At 44.6% G+C, this 17,475-nt stretch overlaps 1 protein-coding gene across 3 annotated transcripts in view; it reads left to right on the top strand.

Moving 5' to 3' along the window:
• lrp12 (low density lipoprotein receptor-related protein 12) overlaps positions 1–17,475 on the top strand; it is a 117,968-nt gene that overhangs the window by 40,194 nt on the left and 60,299 nt on the right. For all 3 annotated transcript variants that reach the window (XM_010865290.3, XM_010865291.3, XM_020044636.2), the window contains one exon: positions 11,952–12,130. In XM_010865290.3, coding sequence (XP_010863592.1) covers positions 11,952–12,130 — 179 coding nt within the window. The remainder of the gene's footprint in view (positions 1–11,951; positions 12,131–17,475) is intronic.

The following is a 17,475-nucleotide window of genomic DNA, read 5'->3' on the forward strand; positions in this document are numbered from 1 at the left end:
TTAAAGGTTTTGTAATCATATGTCTTTGGGCCACCACAAAAAATTGCGCGATGCTGTCACCATCTGGTAACTCATCGGTCAAGTCACCCAAGAATGGGCCTAGAGGGGGTCCCCATACTTGTGGCATGTGACAAAGATCACTGAATCTGTGTCTGTGTAGAGCACACGTCTATCCAACTTCTCCAAGAGTGAATACAACTTGAGTCTAGCATAAGCTTTTGTGAAAGCTTATGCAAAAACTTGTCGAACTGCACACCCTCCTTTTCATAATATTTACGAATATACTGTACTTTAGCATCATCGTCAACCGATGGCGAGAAGTCGCTATCTTCTTGTTTGTGCTTCAGGAATGTTCTCATGTAATTTGCTAAAATATTATCTGATGTCCTGGTGAAATCCCAGATATTTTCACATTGCGATTACTTTTCTCAACACCTAATCAGCTCAATAGAAACCCAGGTACCAGTTAAAGCTATTGGTGAATTAGTATGTTAATAATCAGTTACCTGGTTTTCAGACTCTGCACATAATCTACACAAGGGAAAGAACAGCTTACCATCAACCCTGTGCAGTAAAACGATAAAGGCCATTTGGCGGACACACGGTAGCCCTAACAATACCAAAGTATATGTCTAGTGGTTTGATATCTCGAAAAATTATGTTTGGGTGCCCAATCGGATAAGTCTTTTGTCTTATTCAGAATGGATAAAGACTACGGACATTGTTATACTGAATAGTCTCCCATTCTTGAGCCGTTAACTTCAAATTAATTGCGTTGGTACAACCTACGAAAAGAGCATCCCATGCGTCAAGGCGCTCTGGAGCATCAAAGGTCTTCAAGATAGCTTGGACATCTGCGGATGTGTTTTTAAGCTGTTTCCACTCACACTCCATGTACTGAACATGTATGTTGTGTGGTTCTTTTAAAGCTTCAAGCTATGCCAGCCATTGCTGGTGCATCAACCTGTACTGAATCTTTTTCACCGGTGTGGTGCTTGTTGAACAATGACACTTGGTGACCTTGCAAGAAACAGCGTAGAAATAGGCTGTGCACCCACCATCGCGTTCAGCGTGTCTGTCAACATAGTGTGCCCCGATTTTTATTTCACCCCAGTTCAGGGCATGCTGTATCAATATATTATCATCAGAGGCCAGATATTCAAGTCATTGGATTGAGTTGTTTGAGAATGTCTTCTGACGACGATTGTAGCTGTCTGAGGGGACCAATGGGATTGTGTTCTTGGTGAGGAATCTGTTACAAAATACTTTTATGCAAACTGAAGCAAATGTAATTGATCATAAGGGTTCAACACCACCACATTCCAGGAACTAGAGTCTGTAACTCATACAACCCTCTCTCAAGATGACCACATCAGTCACACAGTAAGCCTTTATTTCATCCTTCATGACAAAGGTGTCTGTAGAAACCCTTTCGTACAATTGCAAAAACTCTGTAAAAATCATGAGCTTGCTACCATTAGCAATAAGTGTTGGGCCAATTTCGTTGTTAAAAAGGTGTTGAATCAAGATGTAACCATCAAAACCTTTCGAGTTGTGTGCTATAAGGTGTAGTCAGTATATTTCGCTTGCCTAAACTTTTGGAAAAATGCAGCAACACCTCAATCTCTGGTCGAACACCACACCTTGTTATCAAAGCTTATTGCATACACACAATTTGCAGTGTGTAGACCATCCACAGGATTGGCAATTGTTTCAAAATCATAAAATACAGCTCCGGAATAAATTATGGGACCGCTGCACCTTTTTCTTTCCTTTCCAAAAAAGTCGAAAAGGAAGGTTTGGACTGAGGAACAGAAGTGTTAAAAGTGGTCTCTTAATTTTTTCTGTATGTAGCGCTTACTGGGTTCCTCAGGTTTGGAGGTTTTAATAAAACATTCATGATTCATTTTAACAGTCATATCCACGTTACAATTGGGGGACATGTTAGCCGTGCACTTGTGTGGTTTATAGTTGGTAAAACTAACAGTGTATTGTTGACCGCATTTGACACAGTATTTCTTGTGGTCACACCTGCTAACCCAATGACCTGCACCTTTGTGGAACTTCAAGACTATAATGGCCATAACAAAAGTCAGAATAACATTATAGTCTGGGAATTGCTTTGTGTTCCAAGGCTGGGTATTACAATTGGTGTGAAGACACACACTACAGATGTGTTTACTACTATGTTCACCACAGGTGTTAAAATCTGTTTAACACCACTCAGACATAAGACACCCCTAGAAAACCTTTTCAGGTTTATGATGCCATAGAAATAGTTGTCGTGTAAGGTCATAAAGACAGTTCTAGGATGTTGGTCCTCGCTGTTTTGAAACTTAGTAAAACGCCCATCGTGGGTTCAGTGGAAGACAAATATTTTAGACCCTGTCATTTCAAACCGGACAATATCCATGAATGTCACACAATCATCTAACGCTAAACCAGCATTTGTATCTAGCTCATGACCATTAGCCACGGCCTCATCATACGTGTACTGTGGGTTCAACATCCCCATCAAACAAATTGAAAAGCATGTAGAATCATTATTCACCACCACATGTAAATGCCTTTTTTTGTAATGATCTAGCAATAGTTGTTAGTGCCTTACGTTGAGTCCCCCCGCCCTCACTGTTGTTGACACTTTGCACCACTAGCTCTAGTGATTCATCAACTAAAAAGCTCTGCATTACTCTGCATAACACTTTTGAGTAACCCCCCCAAATGTTTGTTACTGGTGCTAACACAAAGTCTGAAGCTCTAACAATCAAAGTATGCAAGCCTTCCATAATGCGAGCATAGCATGCGCAAAAATAATCAACTTCACCAGTATTTTGGAAATGTACAGACTCGTAATTCCACATTGTCAAATTGATTTAGTTGTATTAACCATCACCGGTCTCTGTTGAAGATCTGAACCTTTCAAAATCTGCTGGGGTATTGTAATGAGTATGCATTAGAGTAGGGGAATCAGCTAGATCATCGAGAAAATGTGGCCTACCAATCTCGGTTAACAAACCTTGCATCTGTGAATTCATGTCTGTATCACTGTGCAACATTGTATTTACTTGATCATGGGTAATCTGTCGATTAACAGATTCACGGTTTTGAACCTCTTGATGGGGTGACCCTGGTGATGATATTCAGTGTCTCTTCGCTGTGTTGTGAGTATTATCTATCGGGATATCATTGTGTGTACTTGTTAGGTTCGGTCTGTTGGATATAGGTAGACGTTGATGGTTGTTCAGTTTCTGGTCTGTTGTTAGCAATATCTATTGATCAAAATTTATTTATAAAGCGCTTTTTACAACAGCAGTTGTCACAAAGTGCTTTACAGAGACACCCGGCCTTAAACCCCAAGGAGCAAACAACAGCAGTGTTGAATTTCAGTGGCTAGGAAAAACTCCCTAAGAAGGTCGAATTTTAGGAAGAAACCTAGAGAGGACCCAGGCTCAGAGGGGTGACCAGTCCTCTTCTGGCTGTGCCGGTTGAGATATTAAGAGTCCAATTGGAATAATAAATAATTTTCTCTTGGCTAAATCCAGAGTATATTCGATTTTAGACTAGGTCAGAAGTATGACCAGGTGGACAAGGACAGGAACAGCAACGGTCCCCCCAAACCAGGTAATCCGCAGGTGTGGACCAGGACCTCATCTCCTTCTAAAATTTAAAATTGGAGGAAACTGAGAAAAGTTAGTAGTACATCCCTCATGTCCCCCAGCACAATAATATAGCAGCGTAACACCTTGGAAACTGAGACGGGGGGGATTGAAACTGAGATTGCCGTTTCTCTAGCTTAACGTGTAAATAATGATCCACTTACAGGTGAAAATAATATTCTAACTCAAACATGTTTGGATTGCTACGTTATGTTACCTATGTAATTGTTTTATACAGTCTTGAAAATGGTGTCCTTTGTTAGCGTTTATAATGGCATCACAATTCAAAGCAATTCTTTCAAATAAAACAACTTTTACTTACTTTGTAAACAGTCTACATTCTCAGAACCCTGGAACCCTATTGTTAAACATCAAGGCCACCTTAAATTACAAACCTCACACCCCCATACCATATTTCATCCCCCGGACATGCATATGTCATACAGAATGTTACAACCCCTAATATACATCACACAGGAAGTACCACCCCCTGAGCATATGTCACACCGGAAGTTCCACACCGAACATGTCACACCGGAAGTAACATCTACCAAACCAGAAGTCTCACCCCCAAACCGGATGTCCCACCTACCTGTCGATCATTCATCCAAAGTGACAGAATATGCCCTATATTAACTACTAGTACTGTAAAATCCTACTCATGTTAAAGTACTGTTACCCTGGCAGAAATTGACATTTTGATTTAGAAAATATGACTGACCATGCAATGGTCCCTTTTATTTAGGTGGTCAAATTAGGCCTTTTATTATAACATGGCTGTTTGGCTCCTTTTTAAATTATAATGATAAAAGACATCAACCAAATGGCCATGATCAAAAGTTGACTTACCCTTGAATGTTTGGTCTTGTTACAGACACACAAGGTGACATACACAGATGAAAATGGCAATTAAAGGTGAATTTCCCACACCTGTGGCTTTTTAAATTGCAATAAGTGACTGTGTATAAATGGTCAGGCAGTTTGTTAGCTCTCATGTGGATGCACTGAGCCATGGGGAGCAGAAAATAATTGTCAAAAGACATGCGTAACATGGTAATGGAACTTTATAAAGATGGAAAAGGATATATAAAGATATCCAAAGCCTTGCAAATGCCAGTCAGTAGTGTTCAATCACTTAAGAAGTAGAATATTCTCTTGATACCGAGCCAAGATCAGGAAGACCAAGAAAGATTTCAGCCAAAACTGCCAGAAGAATTGTTCGGGATACGAAGAAAAACCCACAGGTAACCTTAGGAGAAAGACAGGCTGCTCTGGAAATAGGACTGTTTGGTTGTTTCAAGTAGCACAAAATGACAATACCAGAAAGATGCCTTCACTCCGTCAATGCCACAAAAAATCCCGGTTACTATATGCCCAATAACACCTCACAGCTTCTGGCACACTGTAATTTGGCGTGACAAGACCGAATTAGAGATTTATGGTCACAATCATAAGCGCTATGTTTGGAATGGGGTCAACATGGCCTATAGTGAACAGAATACCATCCCCACTGTGAAGCATGGTGGTGGCTCACTGGTGTTTTGGGGGTGTATGAGCCGCCACCAAGTCACAGGGAATCTTGTGAAAATTGATACTGGCAGACAATTTGCGTTCTTCTGCACGAAAGCTACGCATGGGACGCTCTTGGACTTTACAGCACGGCAATGACCCTATGCACAAGGCCAAGCTGACCCTCCAGTGGTTACTGCAGAGAAAGTTGAAGGTTCTGGAGTAGCCATCACAGTTTCGGACTCCATGAATTTCTGGCAAGTACTGGCTGTGTGCTACATGTGATAACAATCTCCCATATTCTTCATTTGAATGGGGTATAGGGTGGGCCTTTTCTTACAAAGAAAAACATCCAAGCCCGGCTGAAGTTTCCAAAAACAAACAACAAGTCCCCCAAAAGCATGTGGGAAAATGTATTATGGTCTGATGAAACTAAGGTTGAACTTTTTGGCCATAATTCCAAAATGTATGTTTGGTGCAAAAACAACACTGCACATCACCCAAAGAACACCATACCCAAGTGAAGCATGGTGATGGGAGCATCATGCTTTGGGGCTGTTTTTCTTCAGCTGGAACCGGGGCCTTAGTCAGGGTGGAGGGAATTATGAACAGTTCCAAATAACAGGCAATTTTGGCACAAACCTTCAGGCGTCCGTTAGAAAGCTGAAGATGAAGAGGAACTTCACCTTTCAGCACGACAACAGCCCAAAGCATACATCCAAATCCACAAAAGCATGGCTTCTCCAGAAGAAGATTAACGATTTTGCCATTCAGTTTCAGTAGGTGCTGATTTTTTGAGTTAACTGAGTCTATCCTATCTCGCTTTGCAGTTAAGAGTAATCCAGCACAGCTAAAATGATGCTCACAGGTGGCAGATGTAGGTAGGACTGTATTGAGTGTGAGGGAAAACTTAATGTATGGAACGGAATTAAGTGTTGAAGCAACACTTTGTTAGCTTCATCACATAGCCTACAAAACAAACGCCATTCATGACTATAACATATAACTATACCTTTTGTACCATTACATGTTTCCTCAAGTTTGATGTAGTTTTTGTAGGCTGACACCTCCACCATTTTTGGTAAGCAGAGCTTACATTCCATAATGACTGTCTCCTCTTCTCTGCTTGAAACTGAAGTGTTCTTTGAGATGCAGGCATTTTCTTTGTCATGGTCTTCAGAAAACCCGGCCACTGGCTCTGTCTCTGTTTGTGTCTGAGCAAGTTTAGGCGACAATACAATATCGTAATCCTCCATTCATAATACTTTTTCAAGCTGATTAGGTAACCTTTTTTCATGGCATATAGCTACCTTTTTTACTGTTACAAACTCCTGCCACCTATCATCCTTTGTTTATATAACCAGCTGTGATTGAGCTGTTTTGGCATGATGCATGAAATTGGATCAGTCTGTCTGGTCATGTTATTTGTCACTGACAAACGAGTGAACAGTTCTAGCTGCTACAAAAGTTTCAAACTTTGTGCTTGCCATGTGTATCCTTTTTTCAGGTTGCACTATGTAACAGATGGTTTTGAAAATGTACTTAATTCAAAATCACAAATTAATCATGTTTCTGCATACAAATACTTGGCTGGATTTGTCTTTTAAAATACATGTTGATGAACTATATAAAATGCTATAAATCAATGTAGGGTTCCTCTTTAGAAACAGAATGTTTATCCTCCACAAATCGAAAACAAACTGTGCAAGCTACTTTTATGTTAGTTATTGATTAGAGATATCTACATGCTGCGGCATCCACACTTAAACCGCTAGATGTGTTTAAGTTTAGCATCACTTATCAGCATTAGAAATATAACTCATGAAACCAGATCTCAAACCTGGATTACACTAGAGGCCCAAGCAATCTCCACAGAATTAGGTATGACTGCCCTTTCCTGCTATGACCCTTTCCCCATTTTTTACATTTATTGGAGGATTTTTGTTTCTGTGTAGCTGTTAACTGCTTTGGGTAATGCAAGTTGTTGTGCCATCAGGGGAATTGTGGTCGTTTTTATTAGAAATTATTATTATAATTATGACATCAGATAATTCAAGTTCTTGTGCTGCTGCTGTAATTAAGACCAATGCAGGATATTCTCTCACAAAAGGACTGACAAGTTTATCCAAGCTCTGGAGCATGAGGATTGAGATACCTGGGTGTTTAAGTTCATATACAGTTCCCCTGGAGATAGCAGAGTAAGACATTGGTGCAAGGTTTATCTCACAAAGGAACTGATGGGTTCATCCAAGTGCTGAAGCGTGAGGATTGAGATACTAGGGTGGAATCCTCCTGGAGGGTGGTCAGAGAATTGTAAAAATCTGACATTTTTACTAGTTTTGTGCGATCTGTGATCGTGCCTTAACTGTATGTCTCGTTTTGTCTGTACTCTGTTTTTCTATTTGTTTTTAGTAATTGAAACTAACCTGTATACACCGATCAGCCATAACATTATGACCACCTGCCTAATATTGTTTTTGCTTCAAAAACTGCCCTGACCCATCAAGGCATGGACTCCACTAGACCTCTGAAGGTGTGCTGTGGTATCTGGCACCAAGACGTTCCTTTTAAGTCCTGTAAATTGCGAGGTGGGGCCTCCATGGATTGGACCTGTTTGTCCAGCACATCCCACACATGCTTGATTGGATTGAGATCTTGGCAACGCACACGCAGAAGATGCTCTGGCCCAGTCGTCTAGCCATCATAATTTGGCCCTTGTCAAAGTCACTCAGATACTTACGCTTGCCCATTTTTCCTGCTTCTAACACATTAACTTTGAAGACAATGTTCACGTGCTGCCTATTATATCCCACTCCCTGACAGGTGCCATGATAGAGATTATCAGTGTTATTCACATTACCTGTCAGTGGTCATAATGTGTATGTAAACTTGTAAAATAGGTGTATGTAAACTTGTAAAAGCTGGGATCAGTTGTAAGAGAGACCTTGGTCTCAATCTGTGTTCCTTGTTGAAATAAAGGTTTAATAATAATCATATACCATGAAAGAATTTCCAGGCAGTTTCCACATCAGAAATGAGCTCAGTCTTGCTCCAGTCATAATAAAATAAGTCATGAAAAAAGCCTGCTCAATAAAGCAATTTAAATGTATTGTAGAAATGAATTATGGGTTTGTCTTAGGGACTTGAGTATTTCTAACAGCTCTGACAGCACACTGGTTACCTAGTTATAGAATACACCAACTGCAGATTATTGACATTTGTCAAAAAAGTTGTAGATTTTCTTTCACAAATTTGTAGTTAAAAACCACTTTCGTAAAAAAACAATGTTGATTGCCTACATCTTGATCAATAAGCACTTTAATTGTATGTTGCATTGCATTGCATCATCTTCCGCTTATCCGGGGCCGGGTCGCGGGGGCAGCAGTCTAAGCAGGGATGCCCAGACTTCCCTCTCCCCAGACACTTCCTCCAGCTCTTCCGGGGGGACACCGAGGCGTTCCCAGGCCAGCCGGGAGACATAGTCCCTCCAGCGTGTCCTAGGTCTTCCCCGGGATCTCTTCCGGTGGGACGGGACCGGAACACCTTCCCAGGAAGGCGTTCCGGAGGCATCCGAAACAGATGCCCAAGCCACCTCAGCTGACCCCTCTCGATGTGGAGGAGCAGCGGCTCTACTCTGAGCTCCTCCCGGGTGACCGAGCTTCTCACCCTATCTCTAAGGGATCGCCCAGCCACCCTGCGGAGAAAGCTCATTTCGGCTGCCTGTATCCGGGATCTTGTCCTTTCGGTCATGACCCAAAGCTCATGACCATAGGTGAGAGTAGGAACGTAGATTGACCGGTAAATCGAGAGCTTCGCCTTGCGGCTCAGCTCTTTCTTCACCACGACAGACCGATACATCGACCGCATTACTGCAGAAGCTGCACCGATCCGTCTGTCAATCTCCCGTTCCATCCTTCCCTCACTCGTGAACAGGACCCCTAGATACTTAAACTCCTCCACTTGAGGCAGGCACTCTCCACCAACCTGAAGTGGGCAAGCCACCCTTTTCCGACTGAGGACCATGGCCTCGGATTTGGAGGTACTGATTTTCATCCCCACCGCTTCACACTCGGCTGCAAACCGTCCAAGTGCATCCTGAAGGTCCTGGCTTGAAGGGGCCAACACGACAACATCATCCGCAAAGAGCAGAGACGAAATCGTGTGGTCCCCAAACCTGACACCCTCCGGCCCCTGGCTGCGCCTAGAAATTCTGTCCATAAAAATTACGAACAGAACCGGTGACAAAGGGCAGCCCTGCCGGAGTCCAACATGCACAGGGAACAAGTCTGACTTACTGCCGGCAATGCGGACCAAGCTCCTGCTTCGGTCGTACAGGGACCTGACAGCCCTTAGCAAAGGACCCAGGACCCCATATTCCCGAAGCACTCTCCACAGGATGCCGCGAGGGACACAGTCGAATGCCTTCTCCAAATCCACAAAACACATGTGGACTGGTTGGGCAAACTCCCATGAACCCTCCATCACCCTGTAGAGGGTATAGAGCTGGTCCAGTGTTCCACGGCCTGGACGAAAACCACACTGTTCCTCCTGAATCCGAGGTTCTACTATCGGCCGTATTCTCCTCTCCAGAACCCTGGCATAGACTTTCCCGGGGAGGCTGAGAAGTGTGATCCCCCTATAGTTGGAACACACCCTCCGGTCCCCCTTCTTATAAAGAGGGACCACCACCCCGGTCTGCCATCCCAGAGGCACTGTCCCCGACTGCCACGCGATGTTGCACAGGCGTGTCAGCCAAGACAGCCCCACAACATCCAGAGACTTGAGGTACTCAGGGCGGATCTCATCCACCCCCGGTGCCTTGCCACCGAGGAGTTTCTTAACCACCTCAGTGACTTCAGCCCGGGTGATGGACGAGTCCACCTCTGAGCCCTCATCCTCTGCTTCCTCAATGGAAGACGTGACGGCGGGATTGAGGAGATCCTCGAAGTACTCCTTCCACCGCCCGACGACATCCCCAGTTGAGGTCAACAGCTGCCCACCTCTACTGTAAACAGCGTTGGTAGGGCACTGTTTCCCTCTCCTGAGGCGCCGGATGGTTTGCCAGAATCTCTTCGAGGCCAGCCGATAGTCCTTCTCCATGGCCTCACCGAACTCCTCCCAGGCCCGAGTTTTTGCCTCCACAACCACCCGGGCTGCAGTCCGCTTGGCCTGTCGGTACCCGTCAGCTGCCTCTGGAGTCCCACAAGCCAACCAGGCCTGATAGGACTCCTTCTTCAGCTTGACAGCATCCCTTACTTCCGGTGTCCACCACCGGGTTCGGGGATTGCCGCCTCGACAGGCACCGGAGACCTTACGGCCACAGCTCCGAGCGGCCGCTTCAACAATGGCGGTGGAGAACATGGTCCACTCGGACTCAATATCTCCAACCTCCCTCGGGATCCAGTCGAAGCTCTGCCGGAGGTGGGAGTTATATATCTCTCTGACAGGAGACTCGGCCAGACGTTCCCAGCAGACCCTTACAGTACGCTTGGGCCTGCCGAGTCTGTCCAGCTTCCTCCCCCGCCATCGGATCCAACTCACAACCAGGTGGTGATCAGTTGACAGCTCCGCCCCTCTCTTCACCCGAGTGTCCAAGACATATGGCCGCAGGTCAGATGAAACGACAACAAAGTCGATCATCGACCTGCGGCCTAGGGTGTCCTGGTGCCACGTGCACTGATGGACACCCTTATGCTTGAACATGGTGTTCGTTATGGACAAACTGTGACTAGCACAGAAGTCCAATAACTGAACACCGCTCGGGTTCAGATCAGGGGGGCCGTTCCTCCCAATCACGCCCCTCCAGGTGTCACTGTCGTTGCCCACGTGGGCGTTGAAGTCCCCCAGTAGAACGATAGAGTCCCCAGTCGGAGCACTTTCCAGCACCCCTCCCAGAGACTCCAAGAAGGTCGGGTACTCTGCACTGCCGTTCGGCCCGTAGGCACAAACAACAGTGAGAGACCTATCCCCGACCCGTAGGCGCAGGGAAACGACCCTCTCGTTCACCGGGGTAAACTCCAACACATGGCGGCAGAGCTGGGGAGCTATAAGCAAACCCACACCAGCCCGCCGCCTCTCACCATGGGCAACTCCAGAGTGGTGAAGAGTCCATCCTCTCTCAAGGAGTGTGGTTCCAGAGCCCAAGCCGTGCGTAGAGGTGATCCCGACTACCTCTAGTCGGAACCTCTCAACCTCACGCACCATCTCAGGCTCCTTCCCCGCCAGCGAGGTGACATTCCACGTCCCTAGAGCTAGTTTCCGTGTCCGGGGATCGGGTTGTCTAGGCCCCCGCCTTCGACTGCCGCCCGATCCTCTCTGCACCGGCCCCTTATGGTCCCTCCTGTGGGTGGTGAGCCCACGGGAGGGCGGCCCCATGTCGCTCGTTCGGGCTTGGCCCGGCCGGGCCCCATGGGGAAAGGCCCGGCCACCAGGCGCTCGCGAACGAGCCCCAACCCCGGGCCTGGCTCCAGGGTGGGGCCCCGGCTGCGCCATGCCGGGCGACGTCACAGGACACACAATTTTCTTCTTCATTAAGGGGTTTTTGAACCGCTCTTAGTCTGACCCATCGCCTAGGACCTGTTTGCCTTGGGAGACCCTACCAGGGGCATATAGCCCCAGACAACATAGCTCCTAGGGTCACTCGGGTACTCAAACCCCTCCACCACGTTAAGGTGGCAGTTCAAGGAGAGGATTGTATGTTATTAATCAAAATTATTCCACATTGTTTTCCATTGATTTTCACTAAGTTAATAGAATTGTGGTATTTCCTTATGTTCTCAATTTCAGGAAAGTCTGAGGAGATAAGCTGTAATTCAAATCAGTTCCACTGCTCCAACGGGAAGTGTATCCCTGAGTCTTGGAAGTGCAACACCATGGATGAGTGTGGTGACAACTCTGATGAAGAGCTATGTGTGCAGCCCAACCCCTCTGCAGCCTTTTCCTTTCAACCATGTGCCTTCAACCAGGTAGGCATTACTGAGTTTCTGTACTCAAGTGCAGGGAATTGTGTATTTCTGTATGTATGCAAGCCAGGCCAACAATTCTCCAGCTGCTTCTATTCCGAAGGCTATTCCAAATGTTACTCCAAATCCTCAAACCCTTCCTCCTACTACCGCTCCTCCTAGTACACCTACTTTTCCTCCTCTTATCCCTCCTTCTACAAATACACTCTTCCTCCTACTAGTCTTCATGCTCCTTCTACTCCTTTTCCTATCCCGTTTCCTGGGAGTTGTGATACAACTCCCTCAAGTTGCAGTCACATCGCTCTCCACCTCGTCCGTTTGCAGTGACACAACAATGATGTGTCAGGAAAAAGGGTAGTGAAAACAATGTACTGTTTGCCAAACACATGTTTGAAAATGTTGTGTTAGGGGCTACTCAAGCACATGGTTAACCAACATTGTCATAGCTTTTCAGCAGAGTCATCATTTTGACAAAGGTAGCGAGCTGGTGTAGCTAACTAACGTTAACAATGTAATAGAGAAAGGTTAGCTATCATGCGCAGCTAACCTTACAGCTTTTAGTCAACTAACGTTAGAGACCAATTACTAATTGAAAAGACATATAATTCTAATTTAAATCATCCCGGCATATGTTTGCAACTTGCAGGCTTGCTTTTACGAGTGTTCTGATTCTTGTGACAACACTTAACTAATGTGCAGCAGTTTTCAAGATGGCGCAGTTGAGGATGGCTGCTTATTTTCGTGCTCTGCTTCATGGTAAACAATCTTTGGTGTGTGGATGTGGACTATATCTCTTCTGGATGCTCTCCTGATCAGAAGCATCTTACTATAAAATGTCGCCCTTACTATCTACCCCGGGAGTTTACATCAATCATTTTAACAGCTGTGTTCATCCACCACCAAGCCAACAAGGCTGTGCACAACAAACTTTTTCGAGTTATCGATAGGCTTGAATGTTTACATCTGGAGGCTGCCTTTATTGTTGCTGGCGATTATAACGGTTCTAATCCGAGGAAAGTCCTTCAAATTCTCGACATGCGGGAAAAACACTCTTGACATGTCTACTCTCCATTTCCTCACGGATATAAGGCCCTCCCCTGTCCTGCTTTTGGCAAATCAGACCGATACTGTTGCTCCCTGCTTACAGGCAGAGGCTAAAACAAGAGATGCCAGTGACAATGGACGGACGAATCGGACGCCGATTTACATGACTGTTTCCTTACCACAGACTGGGAAATGTTCCGAGAGGCGTCTGGAGGCAATATCAATGAATACACAGAGTCAGTGACTGGTTTTATTAGCAAATGTATTGACGACGTTGTACTACAAAATCATTTCCTAATCAAAAACCGTGGGTCAACAGTGGTATCCGTGCCTTTAGCATGGCACGGATACCACTGTTTTGATAAGGAAATGATTTATTTGTTGTACGTGGTACAACGTCATCAATACATTTGCAGCATTCATCTCCGGCAGCATGGACAATTGTAAGAAATCCCGGTATGATCTCAGGAAGGCAATAAAAACAAAAAGTCAAAAGGTTAATACAGAGTCAATGTATAATCTCTCTACCAGGGCTCCAATACCAGGAACATGTGGAGTGGTCTGAGAACCATTACTAATTATAAAGGCAATAAAGGTAGTGTGGGGGAAGTGTCGGCTTCTCTCCCAGAGAGAAGCTCGCTTTGAGAAGATCATCCTTGGCATGGATACTCAAATGGACCAGGACGGTTGCCCTTTCCAAATGACCAGGTCAGGCATCTGTAAAGCCCTAAAAAGGATTGACACCCACAAGGCTCCTGGACCAGACAACATCTCAGGCCGTGTTCTCAAGGTCTGTGCTGACCAACTGGCTAATATCTTTACTGATATCTTCAACCTATCGCTACGTCACTTAGTGGTCCCCACCTGCTTCAAAAAGTCCTTAATTGTTCCTGGGCCAAAAAAGCAAAAAGTCCTCTGCAGTCAATCAATCAATTTTATTTATAAAGCCCTTTTTACAACAGCAGTTGTCACATGGCCCACAAAGTGCTTTTACAGAGACATCCGGCTCAAAAGCCCAAGGAGCAAACAAAAGTACTGTTGAATTTCAGTGGCTAGGAAAAACTCCCTAAGAAGGCCGAATTTTAGGAAGAAACCTAGAGAGGACCCAGGCTCAGAGGGGTGACCAGTCCTCTTCTGGCTGTGCCGGGTGAGATATTAAGACTCCAATTGGAATAATTAATACATTTATCTGGGCTAAATCCAGAGCCTATTTAAAATTAGACTAGGTCAGAAGTATGACCAGATGGACAAGGACAAGGACAGGGACAGGCCCCCCAAACCAGGTACTCCGCAGGTGTGGACCAGGACCTCATGTCCTCCTAAAGTTTAAAACGGGAGAAGACTTGGAAAATTAAGAAAATGCATTCATCATATCAACAACGATTTATAGTGGAGAACTTAGTGGGGAAGGAGAACTGACCCAATCCCCCAGCACAATAGTATAGCAGCGTAAGACCTAGGAACTGAGACGGGGGGGTCCGGCAACACTATGGCCCTACCTGGGGGAGGCCCCGGACAGGGCCCAACAGGCAGGAAATCATTCCACCCACATTGCCAAGCATCAACCAAAGGGACACCCACCAACCGCAACCACCCTGAATGAGGGCCGAGTATTGCCAGCAGAGTACAGCCCAATTCCACAAGTGCGCAACAGAGAGACAACAACAAGCCAGGGACTCTTCCCCCGAAAGGCATTGGAGGGAGGGCATCCCAGTGGCGACGAGAGCCCACCTGGCAAGACAGCAAGGGTGGACAGTATCAAGCCTACTGGTCACCTTCACGCCCCTGGGCCAGGCTACACCTAATTATAAACCATGCAGTAATCTAGTCTAGAAGTAACAAAAGCATGGAATAATTTTTCTGCATCAGTTTTTGATAGAAAGTTTCTGATTTTTGCAATGTTTCGAAGATGAAAATAAGCAACTCTTGAGACATTTTTTATATTTTATTTTATATTTCAAAGGAGAGGTCAGGGTCAAGGGTAACGCCAAGGTTTTTTTTACAGTTTTTTGGGATACGACCATGCAGCCATCGAGGTTCACAGTGAGATCTGCTAACAACGCTCTTTGTTTCTTGGGTCCTAAAATGAGCATTTCTGTTTTTCTTGAGTTAACAGTGAAAATTTACATTGTGATTTCGGATTACATCTCCCAGAGGGAGCATATATAGTGAGAACAATAATGGGCCCAGAACCGAGCCTTGAGGAACACCAAAGCATACCTTTGATTTGTCAGAGGATATGCCATCTACGCTAACAAACTGATATCTTTCAGATAAATAAGATTTAAACCAGGCTAGAACATGTCCACGTAGCCCAATATGGGTTTCCAGTCTCTCTAAAACAGGCGTGTCCAAACTATTCCACGAAGGGCCATGTGTCTGCAGTTTTTCGCTCTCTCCTTGTACTTGATTGACTAATTAGGTTACTAATTGGTTAGTTTCTACCCTCACCTGGTTGTTTAGGTGTGAACTGGGAACCAATTTATAGGAAAAAACAAAAACCTGCAGACACACGGCCCTCCGTGGAATGGTTTGGACTATGGCTGTCAACGAATATTCTAAATTCGAATATATATTCGAATAGTAAAAAAAAAAAAAATGAATTTCAAAGGTGAATATTAATATTTAAATAGTTTAATAAAAAAAAAAAAAACATTTGCAGTAGCAGAGGTTGTCTGGCTGTCTGCTTTGCGAGTGGGCACGCTAGCGCGCCTGACGGTACAGATCCAAATGTCCGCCACAACTGAAGCGTGGTGTCGCGACGTCATACAGCCATGGTTGATGCTCCACGCCCCTGACCAGCAGCTGATTGGATGAACGCGTGATGTGGGTATGGCTACTCGAGAATTTCAACAGTGTCATGGCGGCTCGTTGAGAATACGATCTCGTATTTTACAAAAATAGTTCACTGAAACGTGTTTCTGAAATAAATGTAAGCGAGAAATAGGCCATGCAGTTGCTGAATCTGTCTTCATTTCAGCTCAACAAAGGTTAGTTTGAAAGATATTCGTCTACTTCTACTGGATACTCTACAACTGTGAAACTTCAATACGCATACGCAACCAGATGTTCGAATAGTTCTAGTATGTGTTTTTTTAGAGGAAATATTCAAACGTCATTTTTGAGGAATTTTGACAGCCCTAGTTTGGACACACCTGCTCTAAGAGAAGGGAGTGATCAATAGTGTCAAAAGCAGCACTAAGATCAAGAAGCAGCAGGACGGATGCGGAACCTTTGTTTGAGGCCATTAGAAGGTAATTTGTTACCTTCATGAGTGCAGTCTCAGTACTATGATGGGATCTGAAACCGGACAGGAGCATTTCAGTTGTTGGGAAACACATTTTTCTAAGATTGAGAAGAATGGGAGGTTCGACATTGGCCTATACTAGTTTAATATGTTGGGATCCAGATTAGATTTTTTTAGAAGAGGCTTAATTTCCGCAATTTTTTGTGAGTTTGGTACACATCCGGAGGAAAGGGAGCAATTTATTATGTTCAACATTGGCTGACCTAGCACAGGAAATAGCTCCTTAAGTAATTTTGTTGGAATCGAGTCTAGCTGACAGTGTGTGGGTTTAGAACTACTTCCAAATTTAGTGAATGTGTCAAGCGATACGGTACTGTTTAAATAGTGTAATGATTGAAGACCACATGGCTAAAGAGGCTGTTTGTTCACAAAACGTTTGTAACGGAACTTAGGGACACAATATTGAAGTACCGGGACGTTCCCATTACACCACAGGGCCGGCTGGCAGATAGAATATTCTCATTGGGTTGTGATCAGTAATACCCGAAATAGCACACACAGATGCATATTTAGAAAATCCACCAGAAACATTTACAGTAATATAATAGTCGTCCTTTACACCAATTGTCATCCAAATCCATTCAGCTGTTTCAGAGGAGATTGTGTTTATTTTAACGGCAAAATCGTGAGAAACATCGTTGATGTTTTTAGCGCCCCCAAGAGGTATTTCTGTACTTTTTCTGTCCATTCTTGAGAGGCGCATGTACTAGTATGTTTCGTTCATAGCTGTTTGATGTTCCATTTGGGATTAATGGACGTCTAAAATCATAGACCAGCCCAGCTCAATTTCATTCGCTGATTTCGGCCATACTATTTGAAATATCAACTTTCCTTGGATAACTTTTAAAGATAATTGTTCAAAGGTCCTTGACACCCAACGGCATGCAAATCCGTTCAGCGGTCTCGGAGGAGATGTCGTTAACGTGTTTTTCTCCAAATTCAAAATGAAGGAAAATCCAAGGGGTGAATTTGAAAGACTCCAGAGACTTTTTTGGTC

Source organism: Esox lucius, chromosome 10 (genome assembly GCF_011004845.1).
Source record: "Esox lucius isolate fEsoLuc1 chromosome 10, fEsoLuc1.pri, whole genome shotgun sequence".
In the NCBI taxonomy this organism is placed as follows: Eukaryota; Metazoa; Chordata; class Actinopteri; order Esociformes; family Esocidae; genus Esox; species Esox lucius.